Source organism: Equus asinus, chromosome 4 (genome assembly GCF_041296235.1).
Source record: "Equus asinus isolate D_3611 breed Donkey chromosome 4, EquAss-T2T_v2, whole genome shotgun sequence".
Lineage (NCBI taxonomy): Eukaryota > Metazoa > Chordata > Mammalia > Perissodactyla > Equidae > Equus > Equus asinus.
Window position 1 is genome coordinate 97,498,505 of NC_091793.1, and position 27,978 is coordinate 97,526,482.

At 46.1% G+C, this 27,978-nt stretch overlaps 1 protein-coding gene across 11 annotated transcripts; it reads right to left on the bottom strand.

The window, feature by feature from the left end:
- Window positions 1-3,689: 3,689 nt before the first annotated feature.
- On the bottom strand, window positions 3,690-21,976 carry NR4A2 (nuclear receptor subfamily 4 group A member 2). Of its 11 annotated transcripts, none has more exons than XR_011502820.1 (8): window positions 21,508-21,890; window positions 9,912-10,035; window positions 8,571-9,436; window positions 7,662-7,791; window positions 7,090-7,253; window positions 5,989-6,191; window positions 5,406-5,463; window positions 3,690-5,256 (listed from the first exon to the last, which is right to left on the bottom strand). XR_011502820.1 is itself a non-coding variant. In XM_044768893.2 (8 exons), the coding sequence occupies exons 3-8, from the start codon at window positions 9,432-9,434 to the stop codon at window positions 5,000-5,002; spliced, it is 1,797 nt and encodes a 598-aa protein (XP_044624828.1). In that variant the 5' UTR covers window positions 9,435-9,436; window positions 9,912-10,035; window positions 21,508-21,976; the 3' UTR covers window positions 3,690-4,999. The 11 variants fall into 11 exon arrangements, 8 of the variants coding, with proteins under 8 accessions (XP_044624828.1, XP_070363894.1, XP_070363895.1 ...); XR_011502819.1 differs by lacking the exon at window positions 21,508-21,890 and adding an exon at window positions 11,749-11,990; XM_044768893.2 differs by having other exon boundaries at window positions 5,406-5,584; window positions 21,508-21,976.
- Between the last annotated feature and the right edge of the window lie 6,002 nt (window positions 21,977-27,978).

Sequence of the window (27,978 nt, forward strand, 5' to 3'; positions counted from 1 at the left end):
CTCCAGGAGGCGCCCTCCGACCGGAGCAGGACTTTCCCTAAGGAAACGCAAAGTCAAAGTCGGAGGAAAGACCTTGCGGACCCCAGCGGTCGTTTCCAGTCGTGCTCAGCAAACATACTAAGGGAAAATGGCTTCAAATGACAGCCTCGCCATCCTAAATGGTTGTGTGTAATAGCCACTTTGCGGTTTCTACTAAAATTAAAAAGTAAAAATGAAAATTGGATTTTTGTGTGTTTATTTTATTATTAAGAACGAATTGCTAAAAAAACGACGGCTCTGATTGGAATTCATATCTTGCTTTACCAGTGAAGTCAGCCAGTATAAACTGAATCCCAAAAATACATCTATGTGAAACGTGATTGCTCTGGTTCGAGTTCTGTCAGATTCACCGATCTAAGCAGAACCTTTCCCAAAGACTGTTGCAACCGGGTGCGCTCTTTTTAGTCGTGGCAGTGACCTATGGAGAAGAAGGGTTGACTGGGCGTCGGCTGGTACCCCCAACCCCATCCCTCCTCCGTGGGACTTTAAAATTGAGTCAAGTCCCTGTTCGAGGGGTGCCCGGGCAGCTTGGATTGCTGAGAAATTCCCAGCCACGCCCACGAAGCGACAGTTCTTGTTTCCGGATGGTGGAGACAGGTGGGGAAAAGAGGATGTCTTAGAGATACTCTCGGACCTCTGCCCAACCATCAAAATAATACTGAAAAAAGTTTCTAAATCGGCGGGACTAGATACCCTCTTTTCCCCTCCCGCCTTGATAGAAACTGTCTTCATTTTGAGGTGGCTGCGAGCACACGCGGCTTCAAGATGGGCGACTTTCACCGAGAGAGAGGCGAGGCGGGCCCAGGAGACCCCCAGCCCTTACTCTCTTCTCCGCAGCCACCTCGGCGCTGCCGCGCCGCGGATAAAAAAGGAAACGGACGTTTGTGCGGAGCTAGGCAGGGAGCTCGTGGCGCGAAGATGCGCAACGCGCGCGATGCCTGGAGGTGCTCTGGTGTCGCCATTCTGTACAGGGTCTGGCGGGATGGAAATGTATCCTCTCCTGGAAAACTCTGTGATCAAAATATTACAGTGAAATAAAACTTTTCCCTCACAGACCTGTTTGTATCTTGGAAGTATTCACTGCCGACGTCTAGATTTAGAATATAATTAGATAATTGGATATTCGTGTTGACACACTGACACCGACAAAGCCAAGAAATTCTCAAGGCAAAGTGAAATTGAACCTTCAAAGTGACATTCTAAGTTGGCAAGAATATCTGTTTCTCCTTGTCCGGCTCCCTGCACGCTGAGAACCAGTGTCCCATAAGACTTACGATCAGTATTTTTAGTGGAGGGGGCACCCAAACTCTCTAGGGATGGACTCAAGCAACAAAAAGAAATACACAAGATAAGGTCGTTGGGTGCCGCTGTCACTGCAGGGTGCTATCAGCTCCCTGGGCCAGGCGTATCTCTCTTGTTAGAATCAACATCAGAAATTCAAACTCTCCCTCTCTCTCGCTCAGTCTCTCCGAAAGCTTGCGGGTCCAAGTGAGGGCTGCCTGGGCACCAAGAGAGACCGTCGCGGTCCCCTGGACGGCGGAGACGGGAAATCTAACCAAGAAGCAGGCAGTAGCGCTGCTCCCCGTATTTGGGATTAAGGGCATCTCTCCCTAAAGTCAGGCAGGGCGTTATAAGCAACCGCTCAAAGTGGGTATAGACCCCGTGATGACTAACATATGACCTCTTTCAGAGCTGAGAAGTATATGGTCATGTCTTCAGAACAATGATTATATATTTTCCATAGCTGAAAAGATACCCAATAACTGAAACTCTTAAGAGGACTTGGGGAAAGGTGAGTGATAGGAAGTCTCCACTATAAAGTTTTAATCTGTTTCTAAAGAAGTTCCATGCAATGTCTGGCTTTTGCAATGCAGCGTGTCTGTTGCTTTTTCTGGGCTTTACTTCTAGAAAGACGAGGACAGGAAAAGTCCTCAGCTTCGCGGCTCTCCGGAGATGCAGCAGAGACGCGTGAGAGGCTCTTTCCTCCCACAACCCGGTGAGCAGCCGGGAGGTGGAAATTAACTCGGTAATAAGCAGAAAAAAGCACTAGCCACTTTGCAACTTAAGACACAACTGAATGTACACAGAGCTGGTGAAATCTGCACGCGGACGTGGGAGAGAGCCGTCCCTCCCTCCTTTCACCCCAAATTCTCGGGAGGCGCACTACCTGACACTCCATTGGCCTCGGGTGATGCGCAGCCGCTTCCTTAAAGGAGAACCGGCAACAGAGTTCGTTTCTGGGTTCAACTCTCGGGGATTCTGAGTCGGAATGGGATTGTCTCGGGGCTGCAGACACCTGGGAGACGAGCACTGACGGCTCTGCAGACTCCCAGCATTTCTAAAGAGATTTCTCTTTTTCTCCGCTTATTAGTGCGCGGCTTTGGTTGGGCAGAAGTTGTGAAAATACAAGGAAATGGCAAGCCCCATCTTTTCAAGAAAACCAGGAAATTGGACATTTCGCTTATTATTTAATCTCTTATGTGGCCACCTACGCTTGCCCCTCAGAGTTACCTGCAGAGAAACACATCTTGTAAAAATAACCTTAAATTACCACGGAGACCTGCCTTCTCTCCGCCCCACCCCCCCCACCCCGGCCCCCGCAAAACACGTCTTTTAAAAAAGAGGAAGAAAAGGCAAAGTAAAAATACGAAGCTGAGAACTCTCTCGGCAATGTACTAACTCTGCATTTTAAAAATAATAACATTCTCTGTAAATCGCAGTGACCCAGAGGCCATCTGTAAGTCACCAGGGTTGTGGAAGAAGGCCGTCCCCATCTTGCGCTGCCAATGAATTCACAGCTAGCCTGCAGTGAAACTCGAGGGACTTCGACTCCACCGCCCAAGGACCTGGTCGCTGAGCGCAAGCTCAGACTGTAATCCGCTTCTACAGCGTTAGTTACTGTCTTTGCTAAAAGTTGGTGCTAGGTGGAATCCTACAGGCTGTGGTATAACTGACTTATGCCAGACACAGGACCTGACAAACAGATATTTTATCATTTCTCTGACAACCTTTTAAGGCAGAAATATTATTCCAAAACTGCAAATTGAATCTCATCACTATTCACTGACGGAGAAAAACAAAAAGTTGTAAGAAATGCCCCTGTGGAGTTCTGCTCAATACCAAAGACCCCTGACCCAAGGCCCAAAGGGCCAGAAATGTTTGGCCCTTTCTCCAAGACCCTAGACAACAGTAGTAAGAACAGGAATTGGAAAAATCAGAGATTAGGTACAACACATTTCAAATCCATGTTGACTTCCTGAGTCTTAAAAAAGACTTTCTAAACATTGTACAAAACAGAAACTTGACAGGACTTTGGATCTTGCAAAAGTTCAAAATCTGTGTGGTCTCCTGAACTTCTCTTCTGAAAGCTGCACTTAGTAGCCAAGTTAACAGAAGAGTTGAGATAGTCTCAATTGATTCTGATCAATGTAGGTTGCTCCACTGGAAAATTCTGGTTAAGGAAAAATATTGGACTGAATTCCCTGGATAATTAGTTCAATGCTCCAGTTCCTTTTGCCAGAATTAGTCTAGGCTGTCAGTTTGAAACTCAGATGTTGAACAAGTGACCTATCCCAAATCAATCTTCAACTCTGTCTATTGTATATTGCTATTTAGTCATCATTTTTTCCTCACCCAGAAAGAAGACAAAATTCTGTTCGTTTACATAGTTTATTGTTGTAAACATTAAAATTGTCTTTCTCAAAGAAAGAATTTATCAGAAAAAAAAAATCAGCATCTCTAACTGTCATACACCATAGAAAAAAAGGCAGTGACTCATATCATGTGCCATACTGGAAATATACAAAGAAAAATACTACAGAATATGGCAATATTAAAATTCTTACTCAAACATAAAATAATATATTAACTGACAATTTTAGACATTAAAAAAAACAAAAAAAATTCAAAGTGCTCAGTAATTTCCAGGGAGTTATGTCTATTATAAGCACTCTGGAAACAGTCAAAAGCTGCTGCATGCAAGTTCTGTTTAGCTTTAGACAACAAAATAATCAAGATATAAACTTTCTTTTATCAACATCAACAGTACATACAACACTTACAAACAAGGAATGTTGGACGGTGTTACAAACACTATGTGTCCCTTTTGTCAGGATTTTCTGATGTGTAATACTTGTGCCCACCTATTTTACAATTGAGAAAATGTTTAAGCTCAGATAACTACCAATCTTTATAAAATCTAACAGACTACATAGTGTCTGAAATACTATTTATATAATATAGACATTACTGAAGTAGCAAGTGCCTATAACATTTTCAACCTAGAATCAACATGCTTGTCCCTTTTTTGTGTAGTTATTTCTTTTTTTTTTTGCAAACACACATTTTTTAGAATTTGTAATATTTATTCATAAATAGGCACAAAATAATTTAAAAAGCCAAACTGCATTGGGTAAATTTACAAGCCTTTGCCTTCTTCAACTCATGCCACCCACGCAACATTTAGTTTTACTATATATTACAGCTTTCTTTACAGCAGAAAACTTTGAAGTCTTTTAAAGGGCAATACTTGTGGGTCCCCTTACGAGATGTGTGTGTGTCTGTGTGTGTGTGTGAATTACATTTGTCTTAACTGCAACAACCAAACATGGCCAAACATTTCCCATCATACATTAGGAATCTTTCTTCTGAACAATAAACTGAGTTTGAAACTGATAACAAAAAGTTTATACCACTGTATTGTGTGTAGTCCGTGTCCTAAATCCAGGATGCCCCGGAGCCAAAATGCCCTTTCAGGTTCTGCCTGCAGGTTAGGAAATAGCAACAGTTTTTGTTTTTTTGTTTTTTTCTTTAGGGATCAAGGGGCTGGGGGTTTTATGGAAGGGGCGGGGGCCGGCTAGAGCTGAGGCAGCTCAGAGGGATATCTCTGCCCTTGTGACTTGCCCCCTCTGGACAGTTTTAGGTTTCTTTCCAGTTCCTTTGAAGTGCGTGGGAGGAGGTCTTAGAAAGGTAAAGTGTCCAGGAAAAGTTTGTCAATTATTGCTGGCGGTGGTACCAAGTCTTCCAGTTTCAGGTAGAAAATGCGCTGTAGCCCCTGTGTGCAAAGGGTACGGAGTTCTGGGAGCTTCCCCAATAGTTTGGACAAATAGTTGGGGCGATTCAACCCCCCATTATTGAAAGTCACGTGGTCTTTGAGACAATTTACAATCTTGTTTTGCAGTTCCTCCACTCTCTTGGGTTCCTTGAGCCCGTGTCTCTCTGCAGAAAACACAATCAGAAACAAAAGAGGAAGGCACAAAGCTGTTAGCTAGTTGGCAGGACCAGGGAGCACCGGTGGTGAGGGAAAACCGGGACAAATCCAGCTGGGCAGTTCTGGAGGAGAAGTGCCCTGTGCCTGTGGTACTGACCTGTGACCATAGCCAGGGCAGCAATGCAGGAGAAGGCAGAAATGTCGATGTTCATATTCTGCAAGTTGGAGGAGAATTCAACAATGGAATCAATCCATTCCCCAAAGCCACGAACGCATTGCAACCTGTGCAAGACCACCCCATTGCAAAAGATGAGTTTACCCTCCACTGGGTTGGACCTGCAATTAATACCAAAGAGAGAGAGGGGAGAAAAAGAGAGAGAGAAAAGCTAAACAACTAATTACTTGAAGAGCAATAAATGAGGGATTTAAGAGGCACCTAATTACCGAAGAGTTAATAAAATGTAGACCAGCGGACCTTGAAAAGGGTTTAATTTCATAACAATCAAGAACGCCCCCTATCCCACCTCCATTCCATTCACCCAAGGCTTCTGGGCTCCCTCCTTCCCTTCTCTTCCTTTAGTCTACTAGCCTTTCCTTCCTTTTTCCCTCTTTCATTTCCTATTCTGTCCTTCCCTCTTCCCCCCCCCCCCCCCCCCCCCGTTCCTTTTCCCTCTTTCTTTTCCTTTCTGGATTCCTATCTTCCTCCTTTCCCCGCCTCCCTGGACTGCCTCCTTCATTACCTGTACGCTAATCGCAGCACAAACAGTTCTAAGAAAGCCGACTCGAAAAGCAGGTCCTGGTCGGCTTTGGGCAGGTCAGCGAAGCCCGGGATCTTCTCCGCCCAGCCCCTGATGATCTCCATGGAGCCAGTGAGGAGATCATAGAATTGCTGGATATGCTGGGTGTCATCTCCACTCATCTGATAGTCAGGGTTCGCCTGGAACTGGAATTTCATTTTAAAAAGCACTTAATGAGGTTCTCTAAAATATATAACCCGTGAAATTGCTAACCCCGTTTCTAGTAGGGGAGCCAGGTTTTTATAACAATTAAACCTTTTTCTGACCAGTACGGAAATTAGATGTTCCGGGGCAATTAATTCAATTAGGGATGGTGCTATGAGGTCGCTGCTTTAAATATGTAAATTACCATTTCCATACAGACTAAATACAGTGCCATCCAGCCCTGGGAAACGTTCACTCTTATCTCCACAAAACAATTGACACGTTAGTATTCATGCCAGTCCCAGAGTGGGTCTGGAGCAGAGACGCCCTTTACAAATCTTCATAAAATTGCAGTGGCTTCTAGGTTTGCCCAGCACACTCCCTCCAATTAAAGCCCACACATTCCTCACAGCTGGGGTAAAAAAAGGAATCTGACCACTTGACCCCCGCCCCACTGCCATTCCTTATACCCTCTCTCTTTCCCTTCGCCAACCCCCAAGCAGGCATCCCGCACCCTGACAGAGCCAGAGAAGATGAGGACGGAAACATCTCTGGAAGATGGGGGATAGAATCCAAGTGGGGGCATTTTGCACAGCCTCTGCTTTTGGCATGAGAGGCATTAGTGTGTGAGTATGTGTGTATACTGTGGTAGTGGGAATGGGCAGCTCACAGAGATTTGACCACTGGGGCCTATCCTCTCCTTCTTCCTCTGCCCTGTCCTCACGGGTACACCCCCAGCAACACGGTTTGTCTGTCTGTCTCTCTATCTCCTGCTGAGCTGACCAGAGCTGGGGAGCCACAGCCCTGCTTGCCTCCTTTATCCCTTGAGCCTGGGGTTAGTGATGGCTGTGGGAAGGGGTCCTGCCGGTTTGTCCACATGATACCCCGTCAGCTTCTTACCCTGGAATAGTCCAGGCTGGTCATAGCCGGGTTGGAGTCGACATGGGCCCTGACGAGGGCACTGATCAGACTCACCGGGGGCGAGGGGGGAGAGGGCTCCTGTGGGCTCTTCGGTTTCGAGGGTAAACGACCTCTCCGGCCTTTTAAACTGTCGGTGCGAACCACTGCAAAGGAACAGCCCGGTTAGCGCCGCCGATCCCTCCAGCAGGACCCAGCTGTCGCCTCGGCCCCTCCCTGGGGAAGGCCAGAGCCGCAGGGCGCCCGGCCGCGCGCGCAGGGCCCCAAGGCTTGTAAAGCCCTCACTGACGCCCTCACTGACGAGACACTTAAAAAAATGCAGGGTTGCTTTCCATCTTCTTCCAAATAGGCCGTATAGTTAACGGAAAGTATGGCCCGGCGGCTGTCTCCAGGGCAGGATGAGCAAGCAGACAGCTGCCGGGTCGTGGAGGCCAGACGCGGGTGGGAGGACCCGGGAGACCCCCCCGCTCTGGGAAGTGGAAAATCGGGTTGGGGTAGGAGCAGCGATTTCCCAAGAGCGCAGACTGGGGAGTGGGCTGCTTGCCCCGACCTACCTTCTTTGACCATCCCAACAGCCAGGCACTTCTGAAATCGGCAGTACTGACAGCGATTCCGGCGCCGCTTGTCCACTGGGCAGTTTTTATTTGCTAAACACACGTATTTCGCGTTTTTTTGCACCGTGCGCTGCAAAAGGAGATAATACAGGCCGAAAATTATTACATTTTTCTCTTGAAAGTCCAGCAACCCAGGGAATCCAGAGACAATTTCTGAACGGCTGGATCTACACTCCCTCCCTACAAACAAATACATACACACAACTCCTTTTTATTTTTTCCTTCTCCTTTTCTTTCTCTTTCCTTTCTTTTTCCTCCCCCAGGGCATTTAACTGAAGAAAATTGATAGCGTTAACATTTGAGCTAACCTTGCCGCTCCTTGCTGTGTTTTATATGCCAAGAGAAGGAGAAGGAGACGCTCAGTAAATACAAATCCGTGGGCATTCATATTATTTACATTCCTTGGAGACCTTCTCTATTTAAAATGATAAGATTATTCAATCAGGATGGCGAAATAAAGAGATCACTTAATTTGACCATAGGGAATTCTGTTCCACTTGGTTAGCTCAGACACGGTTCTCTGTCCTAACCAATTTCAATCTGAACAGAGAAGACAGCTCCTAGCACATGCAAATGACCCTCTTCCAACTCCGGCTCTAGCAACTTCGGGCGGGGTCCTGCCGGGTCGGCTGCGACCCCGGGTCTCCCGGTCTTCCTACTTGCCGTCCTCAGGCACCCAGGAGCCCCGCCGCAGGCCGTCGGTGGCTACAGGGCAGCCTCGGCGGACCCAGGAGTCGGACCCCCCGGACCAGCTGGTGTGGGAAGCCTGCACCAAGGCAGAACGCGCACTCCAAGGCTCCGGGCACTAGGGGGCCCCTACCTGCTTCCTCCGCCCCCGTTCTTGCTCACCTTAAAGAAACCTTTGCAGCCCTCACAGGTGCGCACGCCGTAGTGCTGGCAGGCTGCATTGTCGCCGCACACGGCGCACAGCCCCTCGTTGGAGGGGGAGCCTCGCGACGGCGGCGAGGGCACCTGCGTGTCGAGCAGCTGCGACGCGTGGCCGATCTGCAGGCCTGGGAAGCCCATGGACGCGGGCTTTCGGATGGGGTTGGGCACAGCAAAGGTCTGCCCGTCCACTACGTGGTGGCTGCCCGCCGGCTCAGGGTTCATGGGGACGTGCAGGGGCCCGTCGAAGCGCATCTGGCAACTAGACACTGGGGTGCCGGGGGGCGACTGCTTAAAGGAGAAGAGGGAGAGGCGGGAGACGGGCGTTTTCCTCTGCTCGATCATGTGCGTGGTGGCCACGTAGTTCTGGTGGAAGTTGTGTAGGGAGCCTGGGTCGTCCCACATAGAGCTGTGCTGCACCTGGAAGCCCGGGGTAGTGGGCGTCGGGGGCGAGGACGGCTTGTAGTAAACCGACCCGGAGTGCGGCATCATCTCCTCGGACTGGGGGGGCAGGTGGCTGTGTTGCTGGTAGTTGTGCATCTGAATGTCTTCTACCTTAATGGAGGACTGCTGTCCGGACAGGGGCATTTGGTACAAGCAAGGTGGCTTGACGTCGTAGCCTGTGCTGTAGTTGTCCATAAAGGTACTGAAGCTGGGGAGAGAAGTGGTGGCAGTGATTTCAGTGTTGGTGAGGTCCATGCTAAACTTGACAAACTCTGGAGTTAAGAAATCGGAGCTGTATTCTCCCGAAGAGTGGTAACTGTAGCTCTGAGAAGCAGGGCTGGCTCCTTGAGGCGAGGACCCATACTGCGCCTGAACACAAGGCATGGCTGGAAATGAAACAGGGTAATATACACTCAGCCTGGTCAACTGAACACTTTCTCCCGGGCTCGGGTACACCTGGAGCTACACCGGCAGCCCGCGGCGGTGAAAGGGGCGCGAGGGGAAGGGCGGAGAGCGCGACTGCTGCGGAACAAAACGGTGCAGGGCATGGAAAGGCTGATCAAATAAAGACCCAGCGCTAGAGAGCCATTGAGGGTCTCCGTTCCCGGATATTTCCAAACGCCTCCCCCTTCACCCTCTTCCACGGACAATCCCGCTCAGATGAGCCTTTCCTCTGAGGCTCGGGTTCAACAAGCTCATTCTAGAAATGAAGTTGAATTGCACAATGAGAAAGTTGTTCCCGAAGGCGATAGGTCGGGAAAATCTTAAGTTACAGGATTTACTGAGGAAGATCGTGTCACCCTGTTTCTTGACGTTTAGGCAACTGGGGGAAGGGAAAGAAAGAAAGGAAGTTGCACTAACCTTCAGCCGAGTTACAGGCGTTTTGGAGGAAATTAAAGGTGGACAGTGTCGTAATTCAATGAAGGACAAAGTTTCCAAGATTTTTAGAAAAGCAATGGGGAGTCCAGCCTGTCAGATCTCTTCCCTGCAATACAGACACAGGAAGCTTCAGGGCGACTTTCCAGACAGATTCAGCTGGACATTTGTACACTCGCCAGGCAGGCCCTTCTGTGCCCTCCTTGACTGTTTCATTGGAAATTAGTGTGTGGCCTTTATCAAACTTAGCAGTTAAAATGCATGTGTAAAAGCAATGGCTGGAAACAACAGAAAATGCCACTCATTGCACTGTGTAAATCCTTGCAGAGAGAGGGTTCTGGAGAAGAAAAGGTATTCCAGTACTTATTTAATACTTATGTAATAAATTGGCCCCTTTGCTAGGATGTGAGTGTAGGGGTGCAAGGGGAGTGTCATTTCCACTTTAGTTTAATTCCGACTTCAATAAGGAAAAACTAGAGTCTAATAAAATACAGCATTGGAACCCTGTCGAATTTTTTTCTGTGGTGAAACTGGCTTTTCTTTTGGGAGGGCGAAGAAAGTAGAAGTCAAGAATATAAAATGAGAAAACAATCTCTCCCTCTACCCCCACGGGTTACAAAACGTTAGCAAGGCCTGGGCAGCCCTGACGCCAATCTGAATGGAAGCATCTGGATTTCCTAAGTGCTTCTGGAGAGCACTGAGTTTGGGAATACAGGTGAATTGGCATTCACTTTTCCAGGAAACTTGCCTTTCAACATCTTTACTGGTCAACGGGTGGAAAGAGGAGATCCTGTTTTTCCAGGAACATCTTAGATCAATTGCAGAGGGAGGGAAATACTGGTTATCTGGCATTGGTACCAACCTGAGAAGCACTTCCCAACACAGCAAGCGGAACATCCTCCCTATATACAGCCTTCCCCACTCTGCCTTCTTGCTGGAACAAGGCATTCTCTCGTCCTAGTAACTTTCAGATGTTCCCACTGGGAAGGCATTCTTGAGCATAGACTATCTTATTACTAATGAAAAAGAAAGCCAAACACGCACTCCTTCTGCCCCCCCCCCCCCATAATCTTGCTTCACAGGGGAGGGAGGTTAACCAGAAAAAAGTGGAAAGAAAGGAGAAGCTTGGCCCCACAGGCCTGAGAGAGATGCCTGTGCTGGATATTAACTCCCTGATAACTTCGCAGCTTCGGAACTGTGCTTTTTACATATTCTCTCTGTCTCTGTCTCTCTCTGACACACTCACATACACAAGAGCGGCTTCTGTCAAAACCAGACATTTCAGGCAACTTAGTAACAGGACACTCTACCAACAACCCCCTCCCCCCTCCCTTACTCGACAATATCCAGGAAACCCTGGCACGCTGGCCAGCCGCGGTGACACAGTTCCCAAGCAACACATAAACTGAAGAACTTTCTCTCTCCTTGTCACTTTGTAGGCAGCGTCCAGGCCCCTCGAATACACAGGACTTGGAGTCCCCGTGCCCAAAGGCCACAATCAATTCCGCACTAAGAGCAAACTTTGCGCATATTTCCGTGAGCAAGTTCGCAGCTCCCCTAACTATGCAAGCCTCCCTTCCACCTCTACCAATAGGAGCCTGGAAGCCTCTGTTGGGAGCCAACTCCCCCCTAGTGCCAAAGCTGGAGTTCGGACAAATGCCCTCTAGCTGCGCGCACCTATTCCCCATCCTCCGGCCCCGCTCGCGCGCCGCGCCTCTGGCGCCCATTTCCAAAGAACCTGTACACGCATTTGGAAGGAGAGACGTGCAAAAGAAGAAAGAAGGATAAAAGAATGCGAGCTGCACCGGCTGTAACTACTCACTTAGGGGTTCTCGGTGTCTCTCTTCATTCATTCAACTCGGCCGAAGAGTAGTTCCCTCTGCGAGTCCGGGTGGCAGGGTCGGGGAGGGTGGGCGAGAGGCGCGAAGGGAGTCGAGCCGCCGAGAGCGGGGTGGGAGCAGGGCAAGGCGGCCGGCTGGGCTGGCGAGCGGGACCACAGAGCTTTGCGCGAGCCGCCGGCGGACTGGCCCTGGCCGCCAATGTGCCTTTGTTTATGTGGCTCGCGCTGCCGCTGCCAACATGCACCTAAAGTCTCCGCGCGTCAGCGCGCGTCAGCGGCCCGCCGCCCAATCGCCGCGCCGCCGCGCTCCCCGGACTACTGGCCGGCGCTCGCTTTGGTATATTTCCGACCTGACGTCACGAGCAGGGCCGATTTTAAGGTGGGAACCGTTCTGGGTTCACCTTGGTAGCCAGCTTGGGGTTTTTTTTTTCTTTTTTTCCGAAAGAGGTGTGACCTCTCCACTCAGGTCCGCGCAACCCACAGCGCCGCGACATCTCACCTCACCCTCCCCCAAGCCCCCGCGCCACCGCTGCCGCCCGGCCGCTCACACGTGGGGGAGGGTGCAACAAAAACCGGAGCAGAAGAGAACGCTGGCGTGGGCCAGGTAGCGAGCACCTGGAATCGCACGGGATGGGGTGTGCCTGGCAGCGCCCTGACCTCACCCACCACAATTGTCACCCCCATTAGCGGAAGCGCTACAGATGTCCCACGACACAAGACGCTCAGAGGGCTCAGGCAATTGGGGTGGGACTTCCCTAGCCCGGTGCATCCCCCCTTTTCCTGTCCCGTCCCTGGCCTTCTCCTCCTCCAGCATTCTCTCTCCCTCTCTCTCCGTCTCTCTCTGTCTCTCTCTCTCTCTCTCTGTCTCTCTCTCTCTGTCTCTCTCTCTCTCACACACACACACACACACAGAGTCCAAGGTGGAAAGGAGTGAGTAGGGCCTGTTTTTTCTGTTCCCTTCTTGCCTTGCACTGCCCACGTGCGAGGTAGGACGTGGTGCGTAAAGAGGGGAGGGGAGTAGTAGGGAGGGGGTGGACAGTGACCTAGGCCTTCAGGGACCCCAAAAGTCAGAGTGAGGCGTTGCCCACTTTCCTTTCGCAGACAATGCAGCTTAGCAGCGGGCAACAGGTGCGCCTTCTGCAGAAAGGTGCTCTAATCTCACGTTTTGCCAACTCTAATACTTTCGACACTCCTCAGTGCCCGCCAAATCGTACCCTTCCACGAGTTCTAGGGAAATAAATCGACCCTCCTCTGAAACACACGGGCTCTTGCAGCCTCACTCCCAGAGCCAAGAGGGAAAGACAAAACATGGGGAGAGGGCGAGGGGACGCGGACATCTCTGCGAAGCGTCAAGTGTGTGCGTCCAGCCCTCTTAGGAGAGGGGCCGCGGCTGGCAGGGGGAGCATGCCGCACCCCCGCGGCGCTCCGAGTCGCTGCCGACCCCGCTTTGCGGAGTCCATCCACCCGCCACGCCGAGTGCGCAAGGCGCTTTCTAGCAAAGGAAATGTCACTTCTCCCGGCAGCGAGCCCCCTTCCCCGTCCCTCGGCCCGAGCTGGGCGGGCCTCTGAGGGCTTCTGGCGAGGGACGGAAAGAGGCTGGGAGGAGGGGAGGGAGGTTCGGAGGCGTCCCCCTTCTCCGCCTGCGGAGAGTTCCAACAGCCCCTCCTCCCTCGGCGTGGCTTGCTTCCAGGCTGCGGGGGGCCCATTTGCAACTCCCCCCCATCCTGATGTTCCCGGTCTGGGCCGAAAGCGCCGTGGCACTCTAGGCGTTCCGGAGCTGCTCGGCTCGGGTCTGCACCCCCGCCTCCGCCCGCTCCCCGCCGCCTCCGGCTCCCGAGCGACCGGAGAGGCGTTGCCGTCAGGTGCCCTGCGGCTGCCCCGGGAAGCCGCAGGCTCTTCTGCGCTGCAGCCTCAAGAAAACCTACGTGACCACCTTAAGTTCCCCCCAGATGTTGCGACTGCCGCTGCTGCTGCCGCCGCCGCTGCGGTTCAGCGGTGCCCTAGCGGGCACGAGAAAAAATAAAACCAGGAAGTGTGTGTGTGTGTGTGTGTGTGTGTGTGTGTGTGTGAGAATGGGGGCGGCGTTGTGGTGGCGGGTGAGGGTGTGTGAGTAGGGGGATCAGGGGAGGAGGGTGAAGAATAGCTTATTAGCATGCGCTCGGTAGCGTCAGAGCCCCGTGGGCAGAAGCGACTCCACGCGAACGAAAGGGAAAAAGTGAGAGTTTGGAGAGCAGGGGAGAAGGAAAGGGGTGGGGGTGGCGGTGACGCAGGGGCGCAGGCATTGACGCACCCGCCGGGCTGGGCCCAAAATAGCAGCAGCTCTAGCTCGGTGGCGCCCTCCCGGGTTCCCTTCCCCTTCCGCGAGGGAGCAGGGCGCGGCCACGGGGAGCTTTCCTTGATCCCAGCGGTGGGCCAGGCTCCAGGCGGCTATTTTCAGGCAGTCGGAAACTCAAGCGCAGCCACGCTGGGGTGGCAGTTATTATTTTTTAATACATTCCTAGGAAAGCGGGGCCGGGAGAACTTTAAGGCTGTAACCATCACCCTCTATACACAAATATGCACATCCAAGTATATGTGTTCCCTCCACACGCTCCTCCTCCCCTATTGCCATTAAAAAAACACTTGCCTTTAGCCTGGGTTGAATCTGGGGACAACCTGAGAGTTCTCTCCCACAGAGTGGAAAAGTGTTCTGGAGTTCTTAAAGTGAGCTCCACGGAAGACAAACATTGTAATGTGATGCTTTATTCTGTAACAGCAACCTGTCGAGTCTGGCTTCTTGATAACAGAGCCTTTGCCCAAGTTTTAACGCACCCAAGACCCGAGAGGCAGTTTTCAAAGCAGCTTATAATAATTATTAGTAACTGGGAATAGAGTGATTAAATATAACATTAAAATGAGAGAAAAGCTGGACTTTCTCCCTTCTATTCTAAAATCCGTATAAAAGTCCTCTCTCTCCTCTTCAAATACCTATTCTAGTTCCTGGGAAGCGTTACTTCTTAGGAAGACACACTGGATGCAAGACCGATAAACTCACCTAAACCAACTTTGGATAAGCTACTTCTTGGGTTGGCTTTTTGGGTAGGGCTCCGATGTGCTCTCGGGGTGGGAAGAATCCAGCACGGGGCATCAGAACGTGTAAAGAAAGACCACGCTCAAAACTCCAGTCTCCTGTGTCCCAACCAGATTCTGAGGGAACCAAGTCTCAGTAGAACCGCCAATGTCTGTAATTGACTGATCCTGTCAGTAGGGGGCCTGACTTCACAACGTTCAGGAGGATAACACGTACACACACGTGTACACACACACACACACACACACACACAACTAGCTAGTCTAGCTATTTACTACTTAGGCCAAGCCCGAAAAGCACATGCTGCAGGCCCAAATATTCATATTGTGGTGGAATTTATAAATAACTACAAACCTTTGACTATCTTCCATTTTTTCTAGAAAAGGGAAACAGTTTGACACGTGGAATTAGGTTCACAACAGATTTTCTTTATTTCCTCCTGCCCATGTTTAACTTACTGTTAGATCACAGAGGGAAAAAAACTGAAATGGTAATAAAATCTCTCATTTTATCACTAAGCAGTTCAAATTGGCATATAGTTTGGAAAAATGAAAGCATGTTTTAAAATCCTATGATTACATGTTTAAATAAATTATAGTTTAGAGGGGGATTCCTGTGGGTGTATTTGCTAGTACATAAGAGAATGCTTTTGTGCATAGAGGTTTAATTACACATATAATGGAATCAAAATGTAGAATGGAACAACCTTTAAGAAAATGTTAAAATGATGCTTTAGGCTAAAAGAAACTGAAATTCTGCATTTATATGACTGCAACCCTTCAAGATTCTTGAACATAAATAGACTCTTGAATATAATCCATTGTATAACTCAATGAAAATGACAATAATGGTTTTTTTAAGCCTAGAATCTGATATAACTTTATTGCCATGTAAAAATGTATAATGTTACCCCAAAATGAAGGTCTATTTTCTTAACAATTTAAATAGGAGTAAAAATTGGTCCTATCCATAGGTAGCTCCTTCTTTTGAAATCAACTAAAATAAATTACAAAATTATTGTTACTATCAATATATACCATTAGATGACCTCAGAAAAGCGTTTAGGAAAGTAATGTTACTACATTATCTTTTATGATATTAACCAATATTAAGCAGAACATATTGGTGCATGTATAGAAAAATATTTTTATGAAAAAGTCAATATAAATGATACATAAACTCACATCTAAACCAAAGTATTTTATTTTATGCATGGCTTGGTAGATTATACTTAATAAAATTGAGCTTTTGGTATAATTTAGAAAGCAAACATGGATGTAATACCATAGGATTTTCTATCTTAATGCATGGGAAAGGGGCCTTTGGGGATTTATTTCACTGTTCTCCCAAAATGAACTCAGAGTAGCCATTACAATTCAGATATAGTGAATAGACACAACTGTTATGCTGTCAGAGTTGAGGTAACTTTAAGATATTTCATAATAAAATTACTTAATGGAACCTATTTTAAGCATAAAAATGAGCTATATATTTTAAGTTATATTTGGACAAACTTAACATTCATGGCATTTGTTGCCTTTTGGCAGAAAGTTTGACATTAGTGATAGAAGAAAGAAATTTTCACTTTGAAAAAAATTTCAGTTTCTGAAAAATATAAAATCATTTTTTAACCTTGAAGTGTTTTGTTTGTCTTTCTCCATTTCATTTGCATTAAGAGGATACTAGTCAATCAATCATTTGTTCCTTTCCTATAGGATGCTTGGAAACAAGTCAATTGCTTAGCTGATGTTCACATTTTGGGTGGCTGGGGCTTCTACTCAGCCCATTTTCCACCAAAAACCACTTAACGCAAAGAATTGAAAAATTATGTCTTACTTCGATTCAGAACTCAGTTCTAGAAATGTGTAAAGATGTGCAGAAGAAAACAGCACATTTTTTCTAGAAGCATCTACTTGTAAATTAAAATTATAAAACTGAACATATGGTAAAACCTCATGCCACTCAAAAAGTATTTTGCATAATAAAAATTCTTCATCTTTTCTCTAATGCTTGACTCTCAGTAACAATCTCCTAAATATTTGCTTTTAAAGTAACCACTTAATATTTTCTTTTTCGTTGTGGTAAAATACACGGAACGTAAAATTTGCCATCTTAACTATTTTTAAGTATACAATTCAGTGATGTTAAATACATTCACAATGTTGTGCACCCATCATCACCATCCATGCCTGTAACTCTTCAACTTATAAAACTGAAACTCTATACCCATTAAACATAACTCTCCATTCTCCCCTCCTCCAGCCCCTGACAACCACCAATATTTTCTTATGTAAGAATTCTTTTTGACTAAGCAAGGAAGAGTAACTTTGGTTTTGGATTTCATTGCTAATTTCAGTAAACAGGGGAGTCATTAAAATCTACAAAGTCCTAAAATACATTTTAAAGATTCTGAAAATAAGTTGCTACATGCTAAAATAAAATATCAAGGACACTTGAAATTCTACAAGTAGCTAATTACATTAATAACCATCACAGTATTATATGGCTTTTTCTTTAAGCAGATAAAATATATACACTTTGTAACAGTTTTTATACGTATATCACAGCTGGCTAGTTTTTGTCCTATCTTTTGTGATAAAATAACTTTCGATGTTTTTCCTCAGGCTAACTGGTGGATTGGAACCCCTCAATTTAATAAAAAATGAAGATACGGCATTGATATATTATGACAAAGACAAATATGCTATTTTCCTCATCATAATTCTGCAATTATCAAGTCTACAATTTTAACACTACAAAAGTAACTTATAGCAAGGACCCTTATAGTGATAAGTAATAAATCTAATTACCATATCCTTCAAATAGATGTAATATAAATTTCATTGCTCACTTAAAAGTTCTAAAGTTAACAGCATAAACTTGAAGTTGAGTAATTAAGTAATCCTTATATAGACACTTATTAAAGTATTTATACATATTATCTTAAATCTACATCTATCATTTTGCCAATTAAAATTAGGACTTTAATTGCAATTAAGTAATTTAATTGCCAATTGAACAGCAAAATTGCTAAGTGACTAATTTTAATGCCTATTTTAATTACCAATCATGACTGGGGAGGGAGCTAATCAAGTTACATCAAGCAGTACCAGAGTAATGATGTGAAGGAAAAAAAAAAAGTAGAACAAACATTCAAGGCTACATGCTTTAAAAAAAAGAAACATAAATTAAATAAATGCAAACACAATCTTATAAATGTATAAAAATACTGTATTTCAATATCTGAATACAGAACACGAGAGAGAACAAGATTAATTAAAAGAAGTCCCTGTCAATCTTCAGTCAAAGTAAGGAAAACCAAGTCAAATTTTTCTGTCTAATTTACATGGCACTCACACCAACCCAGATAAAAACAAAGCTGCATAGAGCTGGGAATAAAAGACTGTTTCCTGCTTGGCTGGTTAAATATTTACAGATTGACAGTTTTTCAAAAATTCTTTAAAAATGAAATACTATAAAAGAGAGAAACAAGTTTCCAATGCAGCAATGTGGGTTTTGAATTTGAAAAGCACACAGCCAGAGTGCTGGGGACTATAAACTCTTTCCTGATGGCTCTCCTCCCCACCCCCACTCGCTCGAAGGAAGAGTTCTGTGAGAGGCCTAATGCCTAGCCATAACTTGTCCCATGTTACCTTGAGAAAGGCATAAATCTGCCCTATCTTAAATATTTTAAAATACATTCGTGAGTCAAAAATAAGAAAGCAGCTAGGATTACATCACAGTTAAAATGACTTAGAGCATGGGAATAGACCTTGTTCTAACAGTATTTCTTCCTTTTCAGTTAAAATAAACATGCCAGCTCAAGAAAAAGGCTGTAAACCAGCAGGCCACAAGAAACACCCGTGCAGATCGACTTGGCCAAGACAAACCCATTTCCAAAAGTTTTCATATCCAAACCAATTCTCAGATTAGCAATGTGGAAGGGCAATATTGAAAGAGGGAGGTGAAGTTTAGAGCTCAAAAAATAGAAAGCCATTCCCTGGTAGACAATAACGACGCTAGGACTTTCCAGCTATAGGGATCGCCTTGGCAGTCAGCCACTTCATTTAGAGTAACAATGGACATCCATCAAATCTTCATTTAAAATAAAAGTGAAGATACAAGACACATATTTTTATTACTGTGTATGTTTACCAAAAATAAACATGGCTTATGTCTACAAAAGGGCCCAAAATTATTCACGAACTACATGTAATGTTATAACTTGAGCAAAAGCAAATGATGCTGCTTAGGATTTTATTTACTAAGGGACTTGAATTCTGACAGGAAGCACAGCAGGACTTTCAGCCCGGCTTTTGAAGGAGGAACACGTTAATAATCATGGGGCCTAACAAAAGGCTGCAATATCTGCTCATGACAATAACAGCTTTATAAGGCGAGTGCAGTGTGACTGATTAAAGGACACACTCACTGCCTATTCAGAAGTCACAGAGATGGAGTCATTATTGACAAGCTCGCTACTGATCAAGGGTGACACTCATTGAGTGCTGATGCTACAGAGAGAAATAAAATCTCAGCCATGAAAAGATTACCAAAAACAGCCGCCAGAAAAGACTGCCACAACTCAGATGTATCTTAATGTGTTCTGTATAAGATTTTCTGCTATATACATACACAAAAGATCTTATATTATTTGATGATAATCAAAATTATTGCACTAACTCAAGCACTAGAAACAAATCATCAGCCATTACAAAAGGAGACAAAAAGGCAAAACATTACCCTGTAATTTCAAAATGATTCTGAAAGGACGTAATGTGTAGACAAACTTTCAAAATATTAACTTTCTGAAACTTGACATGAATGAAAATATGTACTTTCTTAGATTGTTTATGTCTATTTTGTGTATTTTGCTAGTCTATCAGTTCACATGAATTAACATGGTTTACATATTGTTGGAAGCAAAATCTTTTAAAGATAGTCTATCTATAGCTTTCAGATATCCCTTAATAGGTAAAAGTCAAAAAAAAGTCACCATAAGTTATTTTTTGACCTTATTTCTTGTTTTTCAGTGTTGCCTCTCTGCATTAGTGAAGGAAAAAGGAGGGATACGGTAAAAAGACAACCATGTTTGTAATCTAAGATTAGAGGCAATCAATTAAACATTTTATTAGTCACCAGGATATCTGAAATAAGACCAGTGAAATATTACAGAATCATTCTACTAGAATCTAAGCAGTGACTTCAGTATGCTGTTACTCACACTTTGGGGTGGGGGAAAACAAGACCCGTGCCACCACATATGTGATCCAAGTTAAAGTACACACATGGGGGGGGGGGAGCTACAGAAATTGGTTTGCTGAGGTCTTCCTTATATCTCTTACATTTCATATTTCTGAGCACTGTTTTCTGTACGTTACTTTACTAAGCTTAAGAATGTTTGAAGCGTAAAAAAAAAAGCCCAGAATTTCAAATAGTTAATGGATTTAGGAGTTATATTGAAACAAGTGGCAGAACACATTTTGCCTAGGAGTCCTCTAATTTTTTGGATTCTAAAAGTATGGTGTTCCTAAAGATCGCTACCTCTTAAGTAACGAGCTGTGGAAATCATATTTTCCATTTATCCACACTCTCATCGATTAGTATTTGGTCGGCTGATTGGCAATCTCTAAGACAACAGTGTTGCTAAACTTTATAAACTTTGTATCATCCAGAGGTGGCAGAGGGGAGGGGGAAGGCAATACAGAAACAGATTTTACAGCCAGAAGGATTGAACAGGGCCCCTCAAACTACAAATAGATGTTACAGAATTTGAAATGTAGCTCTGTCGCTCAATTTATACCACAGGAACTGTGAGATGCTATCTTCCTGTTGTTATAACGGATCAGGTCAAGGGATATAAATTGTACCAGGTAATTCATTTTGCCGTTCAGAGAGTCATTAAGTTCTTCCCAGAATATATGTGATTGATATCCCTGGAGGTGAAAGGCTAAAGGAACCATATGGCAACATGTTGCATTCCGTATGCTATCTGCCCATCCGTGCTTAAGCTGCCATTAGCAACATCTGTACCTTACGGAAATCCAGCTGCGCCGACGACGGCTGACGGAATTGTACTTGGGGGGGAAATCTAGCTTAGCGCCATTAACTTGAGACTTCGAGTCTATCTACCAGGACGGATGGAAGCTTTCACAATTAGACGAGACGACACAAATGCTTTATTAAAGTTTAATTTTGAACTCCCAATTAACGAAACTGCATTACAAATCGACTGCAATTTCCTAGAAGGCACAGCAAGTTCTCTGCCTGCCTGCCACGTGCGAGGGGCTCCAGGGCAAGCTTTCTCAGCTCCCGGCAGCAGAAAGGGGACGGTTCAGAGCTTGTCTCCGCAGCCCAGGAAGTCCCTAAAATCCTCGCCAGCCCCTCCTTCCGCAGGGCGGGGGCCGTACAAGGACAGAACCCGAGGGGAGGGGGGCGGGGGAGTCCTCTATTATCTCGGCCTCCCGGGAGGAGCCTCGTCTAGTCAGTTACGCAGAAGTTTCTCTTTCGCTCTTCCCGCCACACACCCAGCTGGGCTTCCTGCGCGCAGGCGAGGGGGGCGAAGGAGCGGGGGAGACAGGAGTCCCGGCGGGGCTGCCCGGCGTTCACACGCACCCCGCTCCCCCTCCCCCACCCCACACAAAGCCCCGCTCCGGGTCCGGATACGTTACCTGCCCGGCGCTCCCGGCCCCTTGGTCACCGCATCCCCCGCTGGGCGCGCCTTGTGCGGCTCCCGCTCCCCGGGACGCATAAAGTGGTGGCCCCTGGCAGGCTACATCCCCCTCTCTCGTCATGTTAGGGGGCAAGAGAGGGGAACCAGGGAAAGTGGAAGTGGAGGCTGGGGCAAGAGGAACTTACTGATGAAATTTATAAAAAAAAAAAAAAAAGAAAAGAAAAAGGAAAAGCAGCTGGCGGGGCCCGGGTCCTGGCCAGGGGCAGCAAAGGCCCATCACCTTTCGGGGGTCGCGGGCGGGAGGGCGGGGGGTCGGGCAGCGGCCGCCCGCCCCCCTTCCCCGGCCCCCAGCGGCGGCAGCAGCTGCACACACAGAAGCCCATTGTCGCCGGCGCCCGGCGCGCAGCCCCGCGGACTCGGCCCCGCGGCCAAGCGCGTCAGCGGCCCCGTCAGCCGGGCCGGGCTCCGTGACGCGCGCGCAGCCCGCGCTATAAATAACCCGCCGCCGGGCGGCTCGGGCGGCTTTCCAGTGACGCCGGGGCAGGGCGCGGGAGGAGGAGGAGGGCAGGAGGAAACAATAAAACCTCCCTCCCGCCTCCCGAGCCTCCTTCCGCCCTCCCTCGGCCGCCCTCGGCCCTTCCCGCCGCGCTCCCCTGCCCCGCCCCGGCCAGCCCTGCGCCGCGCGCCGTACCCGGAGCGCCTGGCCGAGCCAGCCTCCTGCCCGCCTGCTGCGAGACCCCTGGGTGGGGACCGCACACTCCCCCCGCGCGGCGCGAGGGGCGGTTACTTACACACCGGGGAACAGCGGGGGGACGTGGAGGGGACTTGGCGACGAGTTACTGTCGCTGTGTTACTTCCTTCCAGATTGATTTAAACCTCTTGATGCTTTCTCCCCTCTCCCGCAGCCACTCTGGTACAGGTCGGATGTGTTTATGGTAGTAAATCCTCAATTCAAAACAAAACAAAAAACTTCCATCTTAAACGTCCTCTCTGAGCATATTTTAAAGTATATGCGTGTGTTTGCATCTCATGGGGTTTCGCCTACACCCCGCTCTATATCTGGACCATATCCTTCCTTTTCTCAAACCCCACCAGAATTATTTATCCAAGTTTTCGTGGGGCCAGGCCCACGTTACTTTTTTAATTTAGGGAGTTGTTTGAAGGGTTCCGGGACTCATGCTCCCAGTCCCAGAGCATTTTGCACGTTTTTTCGGCACTGAACATAACATAGGCCTTGAGCATAGCCCATTTGAATTTTCCAGAAGTCTATAATCTTTCAACGTTCTGGTCTTTCATCAAGGCTGCCACTTAAAAGAGGCTTACTCTATCGGTAAATTTTGTGTGGGGACTTTCCGGTCTGGCTTCTGTACTTAGGCAATTCTGTCCCACGCCCCACACTCCTCCTGCCGCTTAAGGTGCCCATACATGACTGGAGGTAGTCTGTTTTCTTGAGACCATCAATTAATAGACTAGTAAGACAATTACTACCTCCTCCCGAGCAAAATGTCCCAGATACATGAACTGTAAATGTTCTGGGATGCTGATGTATAATTTGCAGATGCAAGCAAAGCGACCTGGTGTGCATAGAGTGAGTTAAAAGGGCTGAGGACATGGTTCTTGGCTCACAATCATGACAAGATGGTGTAGTGAAGGCTTCACTGGGCTGGGAGTTCCAAGACTAGGAAATTTGAGTTTTAATTCTGTTTTCATTTGCCCCTCTGTGCTGCCTGGCAGAAATCACAGCCACTCTCTACCTCAGTTTCTCCATCTTCAACATGAAGGACTGGTGGTTTCTCAGCCACTTTCAACACAAACATTCTAGGATGCTAAAAGACATAATTGTGTTCAGGTCTGAAGTTACTAATGTAAGCAACCAGTATCTCATGGGAAAAGGATAACCAAATGTAGACTAATTCAGTCTTCTGACAACTTAATATTTTGTATATTTTGCAAAAAGAAAATATATTAGGGTCACTTCAGGAAAGAATGAATTCAACTATACCATTCAAACTCTTTTAAAGAGAAAAAATGGTTGTCACTATATGCTTTGTTTTCATGACAGGGGACATCATTACAGTCTGTGATGTCTCAGGCCCTTTCCCATACGGCTTGCTTTCATATGGGTGAATGAATTATGGGAAGCAAAATGTACTAGGACTACTTTCTCCAATTTTTCCCCCAAATCTGGCTTGTGTGGTCTGTAGGAGGAAGTTTTCACTTGAAAGACGCTAAATTATTTGTCAATGAGTGGTGTTTGTGAGACAGGCAAAAGTCTTCTTCTGATTGACCTTCATCAGAGAGCGAGAATCTGCCTTTTTCTCTTGTCTCCAGGTTGGTGAAAGCAGAAAACGTAAAAGCGTCAGAAACAAGTTTAGAGCCAAAACATTTGCTTCACATTGACACCATCCAAGTGTGATCACAACTTCAAAAGTTAACCAGTGTTTTCCCGGTTCCAAAAGCACATCTGTCTCCCTTCCCCATGAAATGTTCGGTATCTCTAATTTAATTTCGTCTTAAAGTTCTTTCTTCTGCTATTTATAAAGAGGTATTTTTCTTTCACTGCTACTTCCTGAAACTTCCAGCCTCTTGCATAGTTTTAAGTTAAAACTCTTTCGCTTACTTCTTATCCCTTGTCAATGTAGTCGGTTCCATTCTCCATTCTCCTTACCCTTCAAAGTCTAACACAGTGAGAATTGGAGTAGGCAGGCTAAAATGGAAACATGCCCAGTTTTTGAGGGGGGAGAAAGCTTAGCTCTGAGACCAGTAGAAACACAGTGAAACAACTCGTTTCCTCAAAACAAAAGAAAAAAACAAAACAATCATCCTGAAATTTGTGAAACAGGAAACTGAAAGTAGGGAAAATCTTTTATTTGGATCTCCTTGATAGCATAAAGCTTGTTACAATTTTTCAAACATAGTGGATGTTTTAAAATGTGGACATTTCTCAATATTTCCGAAGTTTCTGTCTACCTGAGGTTAAATCCTTTGAAAAGACTCCTCTTACAGTAACGGTATTGAAGAATTTATTAAAGAAACTACTGTGCACTCTTGCCTTATTACTCAGTTAATCCTGATCTGTGTTTAGAGAGTGGTGCCAGCCAGGTTGAGGCTTCAAAGAAATGAACACAAATATTTGCCATACCCTGTGCACTATAGTTTTGGTGATAGAAAATTCATTTTGGAAAATATCATTGAAGTTATAGTATAAGCAAATCTCAGCAACCTTCACATGGATAAATAGAAGGTTAATAAGAAAAAGGATGAGGGATTCTCAGTATTCCTAATGAAAAGAGAGGGGCAACCTAGCTTATAAAGCTAGGAGCTTTCTGCATTTAAAAGGCCAAGAAATTAGGGCAGGCAGTGTTCTTAAAAATAAGGTTGATTAAATTCAGCAAAATAAACAGGGCTGCCAGCATCAGTTCAAAATATGACCATACATACATAACCAGCCCTTCTGATAAGGTTGCCCTGATTTTCATCTGCACAGACTGGTAACTCATTGAGGGGATCCATTACAAAAAACTTTGTTCTTCTGGTATATGTTATAACATCAAACCGGGATTTGTTAAGAGTGAATTTTTAAAAATGATTTCTGAGGGTTCTGGGTCCCAGGGCTGTTTGTCCTCTGATCCATTCCTAGCTGTTCGTTCTTTTTCTCTGGCCTGTATCATGGGGGAGCTGATCCTGCAAGCAGTATTTCTCTGCCTTCCTAGGGAGCTGGCTGCCAGCTAATCTGTAGGAAGGAGAGCAGGAAAGTGAGAGCTGGAGGATGGGAAAAGTCAGAGTAGTCCCCACCTGCCCTCACACTCTAGCTTATGCCAGAAGACCTGTGACCCGTGACCCCTGACCCGTAGCATTGCCTTTCTCTTTGATTTCTCCAACTTAAGGGTTGAAGTGGCTTTATCCTGTTGAAAATCACTGTCCTCTTTTTAGCTTCTCAGCTCTTCTGTCACCTGTTTTACAAATTACTTGAATTAAATTCTCTCTGGGTTGAAAACTTAGAGCGGTTTCTGTTTTCCTGGCTGGAGCCTAACTACATACATTATATTGAAAGGCATTTTTGGACGATACACGTGGAAAACTCTATGTTCCTTGATTTTCTTTTGCTATAATTTTTTTAATGTGCTATTTAGAGGTGCTAATAAGGGGTTCATCCTCAGAACAGCAGAAAGAAACCCAACAAAGTTTTAAAAATCATTTTTCCATAGAGATAATATTTAAAATTATAAACACAAAATATTATAAACTTTATAGTTCATTAGTCAGAACAGGGCAAATACTTAGCTGAGACTGATACATAAATTACATGCTAAAAAGAAAAATGGCATGTAATACCTGTCAAGGTTTAATTTATATCACACACCTTCTTTAAGGCCCACTCCTTCCACTGGCTTATTTGCCTCTGGTCTCTCTGTTCCCTCAGATCTTTTTTTTGTGTGTGTGAGGAAGATTAGCCCTGAGCTAACATCTGCTGCCAATCTTCCTCTTTTGGCTGTGGAAGGCTGGCCCTGAGCTAAATCCGTGCCCATCTTCCTCTACTTTATATGTTGGATGCCTACCACAGCATGCCTTGCCAAGCGGTGCTATGTCCGCACCAGGGATCCGAACCGCTGAACCGAACCAGTGAACCGAACTGGTGAACCCCAGGCCGCTCAAAGCAAAACGTGTGTGCTTAACCTCTGAGCCACCGGGCTGGCCCCTCCCTCAGATCTTAAAGAGAGAGAGGGAAAGAAAAGGGGAGAGAAAGAGAAAAAAGAAAAGAAAAAAAGAGAAAAATTCTGTATTACTATTTTGAAATACCATGTGTGTGAATCTTTGGGATAATATGTTGAAATCTAAATTGTCTACACTTTTTGTCTCCCTGTATTTTCTGCTATTGCTTCTCTCCTCTCTCCCCACCCTTGTAAGCAGGTCTCCGGCTAGGTATTCATTATCCCAGAAAGAGGCAAAAAGAAGGGCAAATAGAAGTGGTCTGTGAGTATTTCTGGCTTTGTTTTATAAAATCTTAAATTGTCAGGGAAAAGGGTTCCAGGACACAAGCTGAGTATCTTAAAGAATCTTCAAAGGGGAAAGGATTTCCCCAAAACTGGAAAGAGGATTCCGTGGACACATATAACGGGAGAGGATAACAGAGAACGATCAGTGTTTCCTGAAGGAGAAACAGGTAGCTGGGAGCTGATACTGGAAGAGTTGCCCAAAAAAGAGGAGACCCTGGGTGGACTTGCTAAGGAGTCCCGTGAGGTCATGATTCTAGCATCCAGGTATGTCATGACAGATGAGTCATCACAGAAATATTCCCTAGACCTCAATCATCTGTACCAGGGGTTACACCAATTCTTCCTTCTGTCGACCAATCAACACCCCAGGTAGCCACAGTGACTGGTCAGGACTCGTGTGGGAGCCACCCAGAAGGATCTCTCCCTTTTTCTGTTCTCTGTACTTGAGCATGGAAAGATGTAAACTGCCACCACAGGCAAGAGTCTGCTGGAAAATACAGCCCATGTAGAGAAAGTGGATCCAAGAGATGGAGAAGGAGAAATTGGGTGTTGAAGACATTTGAGCCTGGGTCAAGCTGTTCCTGGAACTAACCCTATCACCCGATTCTCAAGTTATGTGAATAAATCAGTTCTCTTTTAGCTAAAGTCAATTGGGATTGATTTTCTGTCATTTGCATTGGAAAGAATCCTAACTGATACTCTTGTCCCTAACACCTGTTCAAAGCCTTAGTAGTGGGGCATAGTAAGTACAGAACTCACCTGATGATCAGATCAATGCACATACATATGATATCAGTTCATTATGCTACTGCTACTGGGGGGGGGCTGGGGGCTCGGGGTGTGGAGGGGGCGTATTTAATACTATCACATAGGAAGTAGCATGTCAAAAGCAAATGGGAATGCCCATTTTTGGTTAAACCTCCAGGAAGGATGAGGTTCTTCTTCCACAGAGACATTAAACCCTTCTGTCACCACAACAGAGAATTCAATGGGCCAAGCTGGGAACATGAAACATAGCATTGGCCTCTGTGCATCTCGCACCTCTTTCTTTATTGTTGCACCCTGCTTCCATCTTCCAGTCCTAGTCAACTAATAGTAGTTCCTCAAATTGCCCAGGCTGCTTCATGTATTAGTATCTTTTCATCAGCTCTTTCCTCAGGCTGGAATGAACTTCCTATGCTGTCTACCCTTCAAGAGTCAGCTCTGGTGCACCAGCTTTTGTGAAATTCTACCTGGTAGCAACACTGCCCTGTTCCTCATACCTCCTGCCTACGTAATCTAAAATTGATCAGTTACTTGTCACACTCTGTACATCCTTCTATTGTGACCTATATGCAATTTTTTTTATTTCTCTCTCCCTCCTGCTAGATTGAGCTTCATGAAGGCAAGAATTCTCCCCAGTTCATCTTGGAATTTTTAAGAACCTGGCCATTAGGTTATCTACAATCATCTGTGAATAGTAGAAATAATTG